General features: G+C 35.7%; 3 protein-coding genes across 3 annotated transcripts in view; 2 read left to right on the top strand and 1 right to left on the bottom strand.

Moving 5' to 3' along the window:
* Positions 1-4,950, bottom strand: part of bif (protein phosphatase 1-binding protein bifocal) — a 46,575-nt gene extending 41,625 nt beyond the window's left edge. The window contains exon 1 of the mRNA XM_003698602.4: positions 1,291-4,950. Within this exon, the coding sequence (XP_003698650.3) occupies positions 1,291-4,209 (2,919 nt within the window). The 5' untranslated portion in view covers positions 4,210-4,950. The remainder of the gene's footprint in view (positions 1-1,290) is intronic.
* Positions 4,951-6,408: 1,458 nt separating this feature from the next.
* LOC100868388 (uncharacterized) lies at positions 6,409-8,203 on the top strand. Its single transcript, XM_012493970.3, has 2 exons — positions 6,409-6,845; positions 7,172-8,203. The coding sequence occupies exons 1-2, from the start codon at positions 6,821-6,823 to the stop codon at positions 8,014-8,016; spliced, it is 870 nt and encodes a 289-aa protein (XP_012349424.3). The 5' UTR covers positions 6,409-6,820; the 3' UTR covers positions 8,017-8,203.
* A 4,045-nt stretch (positions 8,204-12,248) lies between these two features.
* The window catches only part of LOC100868065 (uncharacterized), a 114,741-nt gene continuing 110,110 nt past the window's right edge, over positions 12,249-16,879 (top strand). The window contains exons 1-3 of the mRNA XM_086913961.1: positions 12,249-13,459; positions 13,623-14,052; positions 14,193-14,677. Of these exons, the coding sequence (XP_086770087.1) occupies positions 14,652-14,677 (26 nt within the window). The 5' untranslated portion in view covers positions 12,249-13,459; positions 13,623-14,052; positions 14,193-14,651. The remainder of the gene's footprint in view (positions 13,460-13,622; positions 14,053-14,192; positions 14,678-16,879) is intronic.

The following is a 16,879-nucleotide window of genomic DNA, read 5'->3' as shown; positions in this document are numbered from 1 at the left end:
TTTAGATGTATATGGAATGTAATTAAATTAAAGATTGTTTATTTGAAACCTATTTTTCCAAAATGAAATACTTATTTCAAAGTAATATTTATAATTGATAAATATTAAAATATTTTATATCAATTAAAGAATTATTTCTAATTATCTAATTAAAAATTTATTTCTTAATAAATCCTATATAATAATAGATTCATTATCCAATTCCGCGTAATCACTTTTAGTTCTATCGATCGATAATAACGTTAATTAGATAATAGAAATTAATCTTTCGAAACCCTATATGCCTGCACATAGATTTTATTTCAATAGATTCAATGTCTAATCTATCTAAACAACAATTTTATTTTATTAATTTACTTTCATTAATGAATTTATAATCAGCATCTTCAAATCGGTTATTATCTTTGTGTTATGGCGTATATTATATTATATCTATTCTATTCATATCTATTCATATTAATATTCATATCTATTTATATTAAATAATTGTAGGTTATATAATAAGCTCTATATTAAATAAAAAAAGAAGTCTATATTTATCGGTATAAATCACTCAGCGATCGTGTATTCCACGTGTACTTGCCGTGTTAACGGTTCACCGAATAAAGGTTCAAAGCTCTAGGAACTCTACGATAAAGAAGTTTGAAACCAGGTGTACGATTACGATCGAACAGGAGCCGCGTATCTGTTAGAGGGTCGCGTTACCGTTTCGCTCGACATCAGCTGTTGGGACAAGTTTACGACGAGCGCGCGACATCCTTCTTACCCGACACTGGAATGGAAAACAAATAAATGTCGCGTACGAGGTGGTTAAATGTGACCGCGTGCCGCGCATGCTCAGACATCACTTGAAATTCTACGTACGCCGTCGGCGTGAGAACACGTACGCCTCGATGCCACCGGTATGCTTTTGTTGACTCGAAGTCATATTAAAAGAAAGTGAAATGCTTTGAATTATACGTACACGTACGAAAAGAAAGTCGTCCGTGACGGGCCGCCATTGAACCGTGTCGATAGCGAATTTTTTTTGCAATCCAGTCACGAACTGTTTAATTTCTAACTGCAATACTTTAAATCATATCTCGTGACGAAACTTTTTGCTACTAGAAAGTATTTGCATGATCTCTTGAACGGTATTTTTAACGAGCTATCTATTTTGAACGATGTATTGAGTAATTAAATTCGTAATTATATATCGCAAAGATCTTAATATATAGATCAATTTCGTATAATTGAGAGAATAAAGATGCAATAAACGTAAAAAAAAATAATAAGTTATTGATGACTCACCTTCGGCTTCTCCCGTTTCTTCTTAATGATGAGTCCATCGTTCTCGATATAATCGGGCACCTCCTTCCGGTTACTGAAATTGAACACCATGGTGTTGTTTTGCTGGTTCCAAGGTTTCGTCTCCCATAATCCGGCGCCACTTGAATTCGACTTTTTAGCAGGTTGAATTTCGTCCGCGCTCTTCAAGCTAACCACTACCTTGGTCGGTTGTTCTATGCTCTTCACTCGATTAATCAGATTCTTCTCCAACTCTCGATTGCTCAGATTTTGCTGAGGATGTTGCGTCTTGGTGGATACGAGAGGTCTGATTATCCCTATCTGTTTCTGGGGAGGGGATTCGGTCTTTTGGCATCTTATCGTCTTCGACTCGTTCCCCTGCGGATACGAACTGTTGGTCGAGGACTTGATCAAACCCAGACTGCAGATAGCACCGATTGGTTTCGTTTCAACGTTCGCTTTGGTCTCCGTCTCCTCCTTAACATCCTCGTTCTTCCTGTCGTTCTTGTTGTCCAACTCTAATCTCTCTTGCAGCCTGGAGACTGTCTCTTGATCCGTTACAACGTTCGCGGAACCTCCGGACAAAAACGACTTGCCCCGGGATTCCAGCGACGACAACTTCGTTTCTGTTCGTGTATCCGATTGATTTTGCTCGTCCATTGGTTTCTGCCCATTCTGCTTGAATCCAGGCAAGTAACTCTTGTTGGATATCGGTTTATCGCTAAAGCAAAATTGCATGGTGACGCCTGTTCTCGCGATATTCTCCAACGCCGTTTTCGAGATCGTCTTCGGCCCATCAATTTCCTCTCGCTCGTGCTCATCGTCGCTGTGATTCGCGTTGTCGATCGGCGACTTATCCTCGATCTTCTCTCGTTCAATCGGACTCTGTATCCTCTCCGTAGGTTGTTGCTGCCTCGGATGTTCCACGATGCTCACTATGTTCCCGTTTTCCTCGATTTGTTGCTGCCGCGACAACTTTCCATTGTCGGGCATGGACGTTTGTCTGAACAACTCCCTGCTGGGACTCGGAGGCGGTTTGTGGACGGGACTGGAATTCTGTCTGGTCAGATCCTTCAACGGGGATGGGGGGCTGTGCACGCGCGGCGAGCTCTGCCTAAGCGTGTCCTTCATCGGGGACGAAGGGCTCTGCAATCTGGGCGAGGATATTCTGGGGGAAAGAACGGGCGTTACGGGCGGTGATTTGATGCTGATCTCCAGAGAGGATTTTAATTTACTTAATTGAGGCTCGGGACTGGGCGCGGGCGAGAATTTCAATTTGAAGGATGGCTCGGGCGACGGGGACGGGGAATGCGACTTCTCGATCTGCTGGAACTTGCTGACCACCGAGGACACCGACTGCACTATGGGATCCGTGATCACGCCATCGATGTGATACTCTTCCTGGCCGTCCTGAGTCTCGATCAACTCCGCCGTGGGTTTCTGCGGCAACACGATCTTCTTCGGGGAAGTTGGAACCGGCCTGGAATTCCCGTTTACGAATGGTTTAGGTTGAATGGGTGGTTTCGGCCCTACCTTCTTCTGTGTCTGCGCCTTAAACGTGTCGTTGATCGTTTTGAACGTGGCCACTTTCGCGGCAACTTCGCCTTTTGGTTTCAGCTTCCTCGCGGATCCCTCGAAGATCCTCATCGTCGTCTTGACTAGATCCGGCGGCGGCCTTTCCGTTTCCGCCAGCAACGGTTTGATCCTCTTCGGTTTGTTCACGGGTTTCGGCCTGTCAAGCTCGCTCAATCGACTTTCTATTTTCACCGGGTTACGATCGATCAAGATAATATGATCGTTGACCGGTTCCTGTTTCATCAAACCATTCGTCGTGGTGGCACGACCGTGGGATACACCGTGGGTACTGCCAACTTCATCCGCCCCATTGTACCTCAATAACGTTTCGACGCTTCGTGCTCGTTTCATCGATTCATTGCCGCGGGAAGCGTTTCTATACCTGTCGGTTTTCGCGGCAGCACCATTGGTCGTTCGTTTCGTGTATTTTCTCACGTTTTTCTCCCCGTGTTCCTCATCACAATCCAAAAGATCCTCGAGACTCGCCGCGCGTCTAAAACGTTGCACCGAGACGCGATTCTTGTTCATCTCTTTGAGAGTGAGGTTAAGATATTTGCTCTTCAGTTTATTCACTATTCCCGGTCCGTATTGCAGCTCTTCCGAACTGTCGCTTTCACCGTCGTCACTCGCCTCTCGATTCCTCGCCATTTCTGTTTCGATTTTACCAGTTTTCATTTTCGCCAAATCCGCGAGAAGATCTCTCTCCACTTTGTTGCTTCTACAGCCACGATGCTCGTCGCAATTTGACAACAAATCACTGCTTTTCCCGTCCTGCTTGGACTCTTCGATTTCCAAACCGTCACCTTGTTCCGATTTTCGTTCCATGTCCGTCGACGATTTACTCATCGTATCGTTCGCAACATCCTCCGAGTCGGAGCAGAACGAAAGATCCACTTCGAGACGCATGTTGCACGCGACTGTCGAGGCAACGTCCGTGGTGGCGGTTGTTCCGCTGCTGACGATGGCGCCACACGCCGGTCCTCTTGAGAAAAACGGCGAAGATGATACGACACCAGCTATGGCGCTTCCACCACTACTACCGTTAACACTCGATATATTCACCATGTTCACACTATCTTCTCCGCTGCTCGTCGTCCGCGTTCTCGATGACACATTGCCGGCTATACACTGTTCTTGAACACCGGTCGAATCAATGAATTCTGTTGTTCCACCCGTTGTTGTCGTCGACGAGCCAATTACTGCGGAACATAGCTTCACACTGGCCCCGTTACTCGCGAGAACTTTGTTTTGTTGCCTACGACGCTGTATTAAGTCTCTTTTCCATTGTGGCACGTTACTGCCGTTCGTTTCACCGGCGCTTGTCGTCGTGTTGCTGGTGGTAGCCATGTTGGACGCGCGATGGGCGCGTTCGCAAACGCGCGCCCGAGTTTACGCGACACCACAATCCCCTTCGGCTCGTTTCGATTCTCTACTTGTCAATATAAATATTTTTTTCTTCACACGCAATATTTAGTGTTCATACTGTTGGCACAAATTCTTCTAGCAACAAAGAACATGAGCAGCTGCGAACGTTCGATGTAAAATCGATGTCTTTGACACATATGTACGATCGCACGCGCACGTTGACAGAAGACACGTTTCGTTCAGCCGGGAATAATTTATATCATTTTTCCTTTTACTTTGAAGAAAAAAAATATTCTCGATAGATACTCGTTATCAAGGAGCCATGATGCAAATAATAGAAATAGCCATTGATTCTATACGACTGTATGTATATATATATATATATATATATATATGAAATCTGAAGCAAGTTTAATAAAGAATAATCCAAAAAAAGGCACCTGTCGTGAGAAAAGCACACGCATACACACATGCACACTGCGCACAAAATCGAAAGGAACGAGTAGCACGATTCGATGTATCGTACACGTAGTGTTTCACTCTATGATAACTATCATGTCCGCTTCCTAGTGCAACGTTGTACCCGGCAAAGGTTCGCCAATCGTTGGAAATCGAAAGTATCTGCTTGTGAGGACGCACTCACGCACGCACTCACGCACTCATACGAAACGCCGACGAAAGGCGAGCACGGCCGTCCTTACTCGTTCGCACGCACTCCACTCCTGTCCCTGTCGAGATATCGCCTCTCTCTCCCGTCTCCTATGCACCAGCCCCCTCTCGTAGCACGAAACAGCCCATCCAAATCTCTCTTCTCTTTCACCCCTCTTCTTAGCCCCGTTTTCCTTTACTATCGCTCTCTCCACCACCCTGACGTTACGCTTTCGACCGATCAAATATCGTTGCTATCGAATATCGCCGACCAATAATCGAAATCGCGTTTAGGGTTACGAGGGTGTATCGCGAGCGAAACTTCGATTCCAGAGGGCGGGAAATATAAAGCGAAAAAGAAAAAGGGTTCGTATAAGTGTTTAAAAAATTATCGATACGAGTATTATTGTAACATTATTTTTTTTTTATCGTGAAAATCGTTTGAATATTATTATTTTTATAGTTAAACGCAATGTAATATTTTAACAACGATATTAAATGCAATTTTCTATTTATCCTTCGGACTTTTATCATTAAACGAAGTTAGTAAAAAAATGTTACATGTGTCGAGCACATTTAGAACAAGGGGGAAGCGCATCCGGTGAACGATAATAATGAGTATATGAGAAAAACAGGACGGATCTGAGAATCGGAACGAACGATGACCTAAAACAAGGAATCCCGAGCACTCGACTCGTTTCCTCGCGTTCCGTGACGAGGCGAGTCCCGCTCGGAATGTTTGTTCATTGCACGCTTTACGCGAAACTCTTGTGTGGGTGTTATTATCTCGTTATATTGTAGAGTGGTGTTTTATACGCACGGGATTATATTAGCCCTGGCTGGTTCACGAAATAGTTCACTTCCGGTGTCGGCACTGCTATCAGAGCGTGCGAAGATTCATGGTAATATTCTAGACGTTGTCTAGAAAAAAAAAAAAGAAGAGAAAAGAAAATATTTTTAAATATATTTACCTGTGGAATCGATCAATTTTGATCTTGTAAAAATTACATTCGTTATGCAAGAAATTTGCAATAAATCGTTTATCGATTGTCGTTTAATCGATTAAAATATAACTTTAAAAATTTCTAATATTTTTAAATGAAAAGTAAATTACCATTATAAAGACTTTGAGAAATATATATTTATAAACATGTATGTATTTATGCACATATGTTTTGTATAAGAGATTCAAATTAATTATGAATTATAAGATGTATTGTGGAAAGTGAAGAAAGAAACTCAATGTTCTATGCATTTTAACAATGTGAAAAATTCATAATATAATGTAAGTTTCATTGAATCATAGAAATGCCTTACATGAAACGTATGCAATTTATGCAATTATTTAATATGATCTAACATGAGTGATGTAATAAAGTTATCAGAAAATCTGGAATGTGGTTTTAATAATTTGTTTTCATATAAAGTAATAGTAAAGTGTTTTTTACGTCACTTTTACATTCTATTTAGTTCGGCAGCGATTCTTTATTCTCAGATATTCGTGCTTCAATATCGATTATTATTTATTATTTTATTACTTTCAACTATTTTGGAAAAAAAATATTATCAAATAACCGTGGAAGTATAGAAATATTTTTTATTTTTTTTTTATAATTACATTATTATTAATACAAACCTTTAAAATTAGAAGTTTATAATGCGTAATTTCATAAATTAATTTATATTTGAATATGTTCAAAACTCGTACGATGTACAATTTCATTGGTTGGAAAAGCTAACGTATCTTTAGTGTTTGTAAGTACAAGATAATATGGCCGCCAGTTCTTGACGCGTACGGAACCAGTTTCCAATATGAAACCGGTTTGGAACTAGTTTTCATTGGTTTTTCGGCCCTCTGCAAGACCGTACCACGACCGAGATTGGCACTTGTGTTGTACTTCTCTCAGAGATTGGAACGGAGGTTACGTTACGAGTGTGTGCTAATATGGCCGATATTACAGAACAGAAAGGTAAGAAACTAGTTTTCAAACAAGGTTAGGTCCTATTATTGCCCTGTATTCATTGTTGATTCTATGCTGTTTCGAATACCTGGCGCTCATATCGTATATTTCGAAAGTCAGCCGTAGGCACGTTTTAGATACCTATAATAAACAATCCTGTTTTACGCGGGAAACTTGAATGCTCCTGCTGCTTTTTTTAAAACTGTTAAAAATTATTTTATATTGTTAATAAATATATCAATGGACTTACTTGTTCTTTCCTTTTCAATTATTGTTTTCTGCTTATTTAAAACATGTTTAAATCACTTTGATGTGTAAATATATTCTTATAAAAGGAGAAACCCTCGACGCACAAATGGAAATCAAAGTGGAACCATCAGTACAAGGATATGTTGAAGAAGAACACGAAAACAGTTTTCCCGGTTTTGAAAGTAACAACGCAATTCCTTCTAGTGCTGATGTTGGTGCTTTAAATTTGTGGACCAGTAAGGCTACTGCATGTCTTATTAGTCAATATAAAAAATATCATTCGATGGTAGGGCAATCGACTCAGATTCGAAGTTTACGTGAGATGTTCGAAATGATCTCTCTTGAGATGCAAAAACATGGATTTTACTTCAGTCCTCAGAAATGCGAGAACAAATGGCGTGTTCTAGAACGAAAATACAAAAATCTTGTGTTTCGAGAACGATTAAAAAAGCCTGGTAGAATGAGACATTATGGACAATGGGAACATAAAAGAGCGTTGGATGAAATTTTTAAAGAAAAAAAAAAGCATATGTACTTGGATAAAAATGATTTTCCATCACCACCTGGTTCTGCAAGATACATGTTCATCTTACCAAAACAAATGAACGAAGAATCAAGCAATATCGTTGTCAATCAGCAACAAGAAGATCCTCTTGCAGCATCGCCAACAAATTCTTCTACAAGCAACAAAAATGAAGCAGTGGATCAGAAAGAAACTCTCACAGTACTTTTTGACAAATTTCTTGATGAATTGGCAAAACATTTTGCTCTTGCGGAGAAAAATAAAGAAAAAAGACATAAAGAAAAAATGGCAATACGACAAAGTGAGTTAGAAGTTCAAAAAAAACTTTTAAAATTAAAAGAACAAAAAGTTGAATTACAAAGACTTCAAATTATTGCTGCTGCACAGCATATACATTTGAACATGTAGCAAAAACGAACGAATACGTTAACTCAAACAAAAAAAATTAGAACAATGATTTTACGTTTAAATTTTTTGCAATTTTTATTAATTGTTTTTATATAAGATATTTTGTACGAATATACTTTTAGATTATAAATAATTTTATTTGTGATAATTATTGCAATATAAATATAAATATATATTTTTCAATACCTTTTTATATGTATTAAATCGTTTTCGACAGATTCGACTTAATAATTGTAAAAAGAAACCTATAGGTGGTAGCACTTTCCATCTTGTCAATTCTGTAGCTATACCACAGACAAGGAAAATAAACAACCAGAAAAAGATAGAAAAAGAATATAAAGTGAATGCTGGTGCCATCTGTTGAGTATTAAAAGAATTATATTTCCAGTAAAAGAGTATAAAGTGAATACTGGCTCCATCTACCGAATATTGAAAGAATTATATTTGTAAAGAAAGTATAATGCGAATACGGACGCCATCTGTTGAGTATTGAAAGAATTATATTTCTAGAAAAAGAGTAAAAAAATGAATGGTGGCGCCATCTCTTAAGTATTAAAAGAATGATGTTTTCAAATGAAACCGAAAGATGGCGCCACAATTAAGTTTTGACAAATTTATATTTATAAAAGAATTCGAGAGATGGCGCCACCATTAAGTATTTAGCCTATTTCTTATCTTTGTTTTATTATTTGCTTTCCTTGTCTATATTTACTTTTGTTCGGAGCGAAGAGATGGCGCCACCATTAAGTATTTAGGCTATTTCTTATCTTTGTTTTATTATTTGCTTTCCTTGTCTATATTTACTTTTGTTCGGAGCGAAGAGATGGCGCCACCATTAAGTATTTAAGCTATTTCTTATCTTTGTTTTATTATTTGCTTTCCTTGTCTATATTTACTTTTGTCCGGAGCGAAGAGATGGCGCCACCATTAAGTATTTAAGCTATTTCTTATCTTTGTTTTATTATTTGCTTTCCTTGTCTATATTTACTTTTGTCCGGAGCGAAGAGATGGCGCCACCATTAAGTATTTAGCCTATTTTTATCCTTGTTTTGTTGTTTTTTTTTCTTGTCTATATTTGTTTCATCTGAATTGTTCAAGAGATGACGCTAGTTCCCTAATTTTTACCATATATCTATCTTTTTTTTGTTATTTGTTCTTCGTGTCCATATTTATTTTTGGCGCCTAACCACAAACGAGGTATTGGATGTCAATTGAATATATTTTTATTATTTCTCTTTTAAAACTATAATATATTTTAATTAAAGAATATATATATATATATTTTTTAAGAATAATTTTAAGAAAGAATCGTAAGAAATATAGATATTATATATTCTCAGTTTTACAATGTATTTTTAGGATGACAATCTCGTACAAAATATAACCTTATATTCAATGTGTGTGTGTGTTTTTGTTGAAATTCTTTCAACAATGGGATTCAAACAAATGAAGGCTCGACAATAAAAAAAATAAGAAGAAATTTTGAATCATTTTATCAAAAAATGCTATCAAAGATTTGTTTGTGAAATTTATTTTTTCACTTTTTGTAATCTTGTGACAAAATCTTGTTTTCTAAAATATGAAGTTAATTGTTTGAACAATTAAATTATTATTGAATATGAGGTAACATTTAATATTATATTATTTTAATATAAGATTCTAAACAAAATATTAGTTCACAAATTACTTTTATAGTTTTAGTTTTGTAGTTCAAAATACATTTGATCTTGATATTATGTGTATTTCATTGTATTTTACTATTTAATTCTTTAATTTATACACTTCATAAATAATTTTTAAATATTTGAAAAAATTATATGTATTATAAATATTATTTTAGAAAACGTTAAATTTAAAAATTTAAAGAAATATAATTTTATCTGTAGAAATATAATCTACATTATGTTAATTTTTAATGACTTATCATTGAATTAATATTACATTGTAATCAATTAAAGGTATTGATTTTAAAATAAATTATATATATATAATTTATATATTATATATAAAAATCTGATAAAATGAAAAATAATTCTTTTTTGAATCATAAAATTATTACAAAAAGTTTATTTCTAATCTTCACTAAAATAAAAATATACATAATATAGAATAACCATTTTAATTATCTGTTTCACAATAGTTTAAATATACTCGTGTATAAAATATAATAAATGCCTGCACAATATGTTTTATAACAGAATGTTTGTATTTCTTATTTGTGATTTTGTGATTATTAAAACTTAATTGTAATTTCAACTATATAGATTATAAATTTTAATACAAAATCACAAATATTAATATTGTAATCTTATTCTAAATAACATTGAGAATGATGTTAAAGTGATAAAGGGATCTGTAGTGCACCCAGGCATGGAACAAAAAAATATATTAAATTACATTTGTTCTGTGTTACATCTCATCTGTAACTATATTCATTAAGCAACTGTTATACCTGTTTTTTCGAGTACAAAACTAGTTATTTACTTTTCACATAAACATTCCTTCTCTTTCATCTTACAAATAAAATCAGTAATCAATAATTAAAGGAATATAAATTGTTAATTAAGAATAATGAATATAAAAGACTAACATGCTAAACTTACAAGTTATAATCTTTTACAAAATGTTAAAAAATATTCTCTTTTTACACAATCCCTATAGAATCAAGTTTATAGAAGAAATGTATCTCTTATGCTATGCATATACCTCGTACATCATGTTACATGGCGCAAAGATATGTTGGGGGTTTGGTTTTATTGTTAAAAGTTACAGCGCGGTTATTCCTGTTCAACATTAAGGATTACTTTCGCTATGTATGCTGTCTCGTGTTCCTAATGACTCAATTTATTAAGCGGCGATTCAAAAGATTGCCTCCCTAGGCTTCGTCGCATTGATATTGCACCTTCAAAGGATCATACAACGCGTAGGGCTCGACAGAAATTTATAGCGTTTAAATGCAATTTCATTATTCTATCTTATCGGATTAACACAAATCAAGTATTTTTTTTTTTTTTGTTTTTTTTTCCTCCTTTGCACCTTCATTTTATTTATGAATGTTGTATGTAAATGTGGATCATAAATTACTCGAGCTCTCAACGGAAACATAATAGTAATATAACAGAGATGAAATTGTTTTGCAACTTTACCATCGTTAATTATCATTCGAAATAAATGAAACGTGTGTCTATGTTATTCTACAGGGGAAAAAATTGATCATTATACGAAATGTAGAATCGAACGCTCATTGAACTATAAATAAAAACAACGGAACAGTAGGGAAAGTTAGATTATTGATTCAATCAACTCGGTGAATCGTATAATTCTATATAATTAACATTCTCGGTACGAAGTCATTCAATTCGTGATGTGATTAATTGAAATGCCGCGAGAAAAAAATCTTGTGGAAAGTGAAATGACAATGTCTGATGACTGTGGAATAAGTCTTGCGGATAATATTTTTTTACAATCTTTTCCTTTTTCTTTTTTCACAGATTGTTAGAAAGTTAAATTTCATTACAGATAAAATTTACATTGACAGAGAATAGAAGGCTTCGTTTGATGGAGCTTGATTACGAGGATGTTAGACGCGATTTATTCCATCAAGGTAGCGGACTACCTTGGTGTCACCTTACATTATCCAGTGCATGACGATTATACGTTTGGAATTTTGAAAAATGCATTCCTGTTACGCAAAACAGATTAAACAACAAATAACTTTTCTGCTACATAATTATCTGCCATTCAATCGATAATTAAAAAACTAAAAGAAAAAAAAAATAAAAAATATCATCAAGATATTATTTTTTTAAGTTTTATTTTACAATCTTTATACCTTTATCGATAATTACTAATTTTACATATTTGCACGTTTAGAAACGATCCCATTTAATCGAAATTGCTTGAGAAATGCGTTAAAATATGGTCTCCACGAGTTTACGAGAATACCAAGAAACGACAAAGGGCAAACAATTTTACAAACGGTCGCGAATGCTTTTCGGGAAAAAATCGGTGAAACCGGTTACACCTGGCTGTACGAGTATTCGTATGCACTAACGACACGTACGCGTTGCATATGATACACACACACGAGTGCAAGAGTTATACGCGAGCACGTGCAGGTACGTGGCAATAGGTGCACCTTGGATAGTGGTAGCACGGAAGGGCTCCATTTCGCTTGATACGGGTGTGAGTACGGCGGGGTAATAGCGTGGAGCCGACCAGTCGTCCAGTCGAGCCGCGACTACCAAGCGGTGAACATATATTTTATAATTTCTTTTCGATTTTGACGGGAAATTAAAAAAACGCGGGGGGAAAGGAGGGATTTGATAGCATCGTTGCATCGTGTACGACATGAATTTTAATTGGGACGTGCAGGGTTCTGGTGTTAAAAGTAGCTACGCGAGGCACGTCTTGCCGAAATTTCGCTTGTAAACAGAAGGTGAAGGAGGACACGCGATTCGTTGCTGCGTGTCCACGCACGCGTACACGTTCTTCATGATATATCGTATCGAAATGTGCATCGTAGCAATTGTGGCTTCGCGTGACCTGTGAATATTCCATTCGTAAAACGCAATACGGTCTCCACGGAAAATCGCTCGAATTTTCAATGTATCTGCATATCTGTCGACCAAATTCTCGGAATCGTTCAATCGCTAGTTTCAAAACAAAGCTTTGAGTAAATTTATAGCTGTGGAAATATAAACAAATACCGGTTGTGTCCATAATTCTACGTACAAAATTGTACGTAGTAAAACAAAAACGTTAGAAACATAATAACATACCGTGTCTCCAACGTATCTTTGGACGTATATTGTTGTCGAAAAAGATAAGAGTGAATCGATTTCCAACTGTATATCGATCGATACTTTTCGAGAGTTACTCTGTCTCGACGTTAACCTCGCACGAAAGAGATATCTCGCGAGAAAAAGAGAATCAGAAAAATCGAATCTCGATTCTAGCAGATTTTTCAGTGGCAGATGGCTCGATGGAATTGTATGAACCGCGTCTTGATCTTTACCTCGCGTTTTGCAGCATGTTGCGAGCCCTGAAGGCTCTGTCTAAGTAACAGTACTTCCTCGCGCTCGATGGAGTAAGCCTCTCTCCGAAGAACGGGACCCACACTCCACGAGTCCGCTCTCTACACGCTCCTCGCCTCTCGCTTCCTCCCGCCTTTCCGTCGAACACACTCTTTCTGTGTATTTCCCTCTCCCTCTGTCGTGTCCGAAGTAGTCTGGCCGGTCGAGCACGGGGAGTCTCGTGAAACCAGTCCTCGTACGGTGGACCTCTCGGTTGGGACCTGGGCAGAGAGAGGAGGTCGCTTGCTTCTCCTCTACCGGCACCTTCTTGCACCTGCCGTGTGATTCCAAGTTTTTTGGTTTTCTAAACCGATGTCTTCTGTGTCAACCTGTTCAAAATAGCTGCAAGATTTCCCGTGCATGTTTTGGTACAGTGAGCTTCTAATTGTTTTCCCGCGAAACTGAAACGCCCTCCGTGTTTATTGCATAAACTAATCCTACTAGGAGAACGCATCGGTCATTTGTTAAGTGGCACGCTTTTGTATTCGAATATATTCGAAGATTTCAAATACAGTATTTTGGTGTTTACAGAGTACTTGGGTTTGAGTGCCTATGTTGCGAATGCGACTCGTGATTCATTCAAGGAAAAGAGTTTAAAAAATCTTAGTGCATAAAGTTAAAAGAAACGTTTGTAATAAGATATATTTTTCATCCTCTTTATGTAAACGTGATGTTTACGTTAAAATATATGGCCTTTATATCGCTTGATATCAATTTTTGGAGGATACCAAAGATAGTTCTACGAGAGAAAAAATCAATTGTCAATAATTGTTAAAATCGGCGACACGTGCGAGCGAATAGACTCGTGTGAAACGACAATCATCATGCCAATCGTTGTTGGAGCATATGAGAGATCAAAATGTATTCTGAAAAAGTAAAATGAACGAAAGAATTGATTATTTCAAGGATTTCGAAGAATTTATCGTGGATATCAAGATTATCAAAGTTACAGGATTATCAGGTTAGTGAAAGAAAGGTTATGTGCTTCTCTCTGGATTCTTTCTAACCTTCAAGTTACGAATCCTATTAATCTAATTTATATCTTTTACTGCCGCGCACTCTATGGAAATAATCGTGTGCTACTATTCGACTTCTTTTTAGCTATCGATAATCGATTGTACGATTTCGATAATTTGGAATCGAAAGCCAGTATCGCATTGTCGATTAGTGGAAGACATTGAATCGCCATTGTTGAATTTTAAGAGATCGTTTAAAGTGGCCAAATTTGTGTTCTTATTACGTTTCCTACTCATTACAGTCACGATTACGTTACTAACCAGTGAATTTAATCGCGATTATTTCGTATATAACTTGATTCATGTGAAAAATAACGCGATGGAGTGGTTAATCGGGTCGAGATCATAAAAATTGAAAGCAAACACAAAGCAAGTAGTTGAAACCAGTGTTCTTTTTTTTTCCACGTGTGCGTGTTTGAGTTTGTGTATTTTGTTTCGTTTTTATTTCATCTTAGTCGTTATTTCCGTGTGCTTGAACTTCGAAACGAATCGATGGATCAACGCTAAGGGTCTCTTTAAAGAATTCGCAAAGAAATAGCCAGAAATGAAGACTACACAACGCACGTTAAGGTAAGAAAATTTTTAAAAAAAGAAAAAATCTATATATCTTGTTAATTATTGCATTTATCTTTTAGGTTCTTATATAACAATATATATATTATTTTTTTCTATAAAAGATCGTTCTATTCACAATGAAACGATATACATATACTTTTGAACGATTTATTACAATACATTTTTTTTTAAATGTTTATCTATATTAAATTTTGTGTTTGCATAAAAATGCATTTTTACAATATACACACACACACACACACACACATATATATATATATATTCTTTGAATCAAGAGTAGGAAAAATCTTATATACGTTGTCATCAAAGGAATCATGTTATAATACCTAACCTATTTGTTAGACGAACATCATTTTAAATCGTTATTCTCTTTGTTGTTGGATACAATGTCTATTGCATTTTATACATAAATAAGATAGATCATTGGCTAAGAACGTCGTGTACGTAGGTTGGATAATAGTTGGTATTGATATTTGCATCATTCTGTAACATCTCGACACGCGTTTTCCACACTTTCTTTGTTGCTGGGTCGTAAACAATATTACAATAATGCAACTCCAAATTTTCTAGTTATTTTAATGTGGGCATAATTGATAATAACGTGCCGCATTTCAAGCGGATTTATATTCATTGTTTTCGATTTCATAAAAGAAACGGGTTCTGACAAATGATTAATGCGATTGTTTCGAAATTCGCTCGACTCGAAAACCGAGCATGATGCAAAACCTTGTTTAATCACAGGATTAAGTCTGTCATTTGCTTTTGAACTATATATATGTCGTGGTATCGATAAATTAACAGATAGCCATGTTATAATAGTAAACTAATTAGATTGAGGTTAGGTTCGACCACTATCTGCCATAAATATTTGAAAACTGTTAGGAAAAAAGCCAGTTACAATTGATTAAATTTTTAAAAATTAGATAAAAAACATAAAGTAATCAAATTGCCTTTTTTAAAAGAAATTTTTAAAACGAAACTTAGATCTTTATTTATTTGCATAAATTACAATTATCACAATAGTTATTCCCAAAATATAAATATAAATAATTTGCATATTTTAATTAGTTTTTCTTTTTGTATAATTTTGTTTCTTTCCGTGTAGAAAAAATAAATCTAAGAAAATAATAAATAAACAAATGTTAATACCAAAAGAAATTGAAAAATATCGTCAAATTAACATAATGTTCTGTACACAAATGAATCGCTTACTTTATCCACGTTTGTATATCGTTCACTTTTACGACAAAGTAAATGGTTCAATCGATCCTGTAACTTTGTCTTGGTGATCGATTCACACTTTCGACCCGGAAAATAACGTTCATTTATCGGTTTAGAGAGGCTAAGATAAGACGTGATGGTATGGATGACTATGTAAATGTTACTCGGTGTATTCCACGGAGGCTTTGCATCGAAAATGTCAGGTGTTCACCGGCTGACGATTCGACTCGAGTCGTTGATCGTAGTTGTGTCGTTGTCGCGACTGCTGTCTGTGAAACACCTGCGCGGACAAATTGAAATGCTAATTTGGAAGCAGCCACCTCGTGGCTGTCAGAGCTTCCCGCTGTTTCGGTCCAGGTCGATTTTCGTTGCATCTTCTTCGAATTTTTCCATTTTTTTCCTTTATGGTCAGTCATCAGTTTTTTCAAACGTAAAAAAATACTGGCTACAATATACAATAGCCGTATTTTTTCTCATTATTTCATCATTAAGACATACATTTAGGATCTTAATAATGGCTCCATGTTTTTCGATTATTAATTTGACTTCAAAATTAAATATTGTTTTGTTTAAAATGAATAGTGGAAGAAATGTTATGAGTTATAACTACTTTTTGTTTATTGTTGATTTTATAATAACGTAATATATAACAAAATATTTATTTTCTTTGTCATATGAATAAAATTTCATATGTTTACAATGCTTGCAATTTATTCAGTGCATATTATACCGTGTATATTTTATATTTCGTAAACAAATTTCCATTTCAAAATATTATTGCACATTTTACTAGCAACTTCTTTATTAAAATAATAATTAATTGATTTAAAGAAATTTAATCTAATCACAATATTGATTAATCTAAATTATCTATTCACAAAAAGAATAATGTTTCTTATCAACAAATTAAAATAGATTAATTCATCAACAACTAGAATAACTAGGTAGTGCTAAAGTAACTAAAAACTAACTAAT

Source organism: Apis florea, unplaced genomic scaffold, assembly GCF_048593485.1.
Source record: "Apis florea isolate Af1SG1 unplaced genomic scaffold, ASM4859348v1 contig_3517_pilon, whole genome shotgun sequence".
Classification (NCBI taxonomy): domain Eukaryota; kingdom Metazoa; phylum Arthropoda; class Insecta; order Hymenoptera; family Apidae; genus Apis; species Apis florea.
The sequence above is the reverse complement of the archived record's forward strand: the minus strand, read 5'-3'. Positions and strand labels throughout refer to the sequence as shown.

Bases quoted from the DNA above. Each gene is read 5' to 3' on its own strand.
- LOC100868388 (XM_012493970.3), top strand. From the start codon at position 6,821: ATGGCCGATATTACAGAACAGAAAG. The intron at 6,846-7,171 runs GTAAGAAACTAG...TTCTTATAAAAG, and splicing joins CGATATTACAGAACAGAAAG to GAGAAACCCTCGACGCACAA.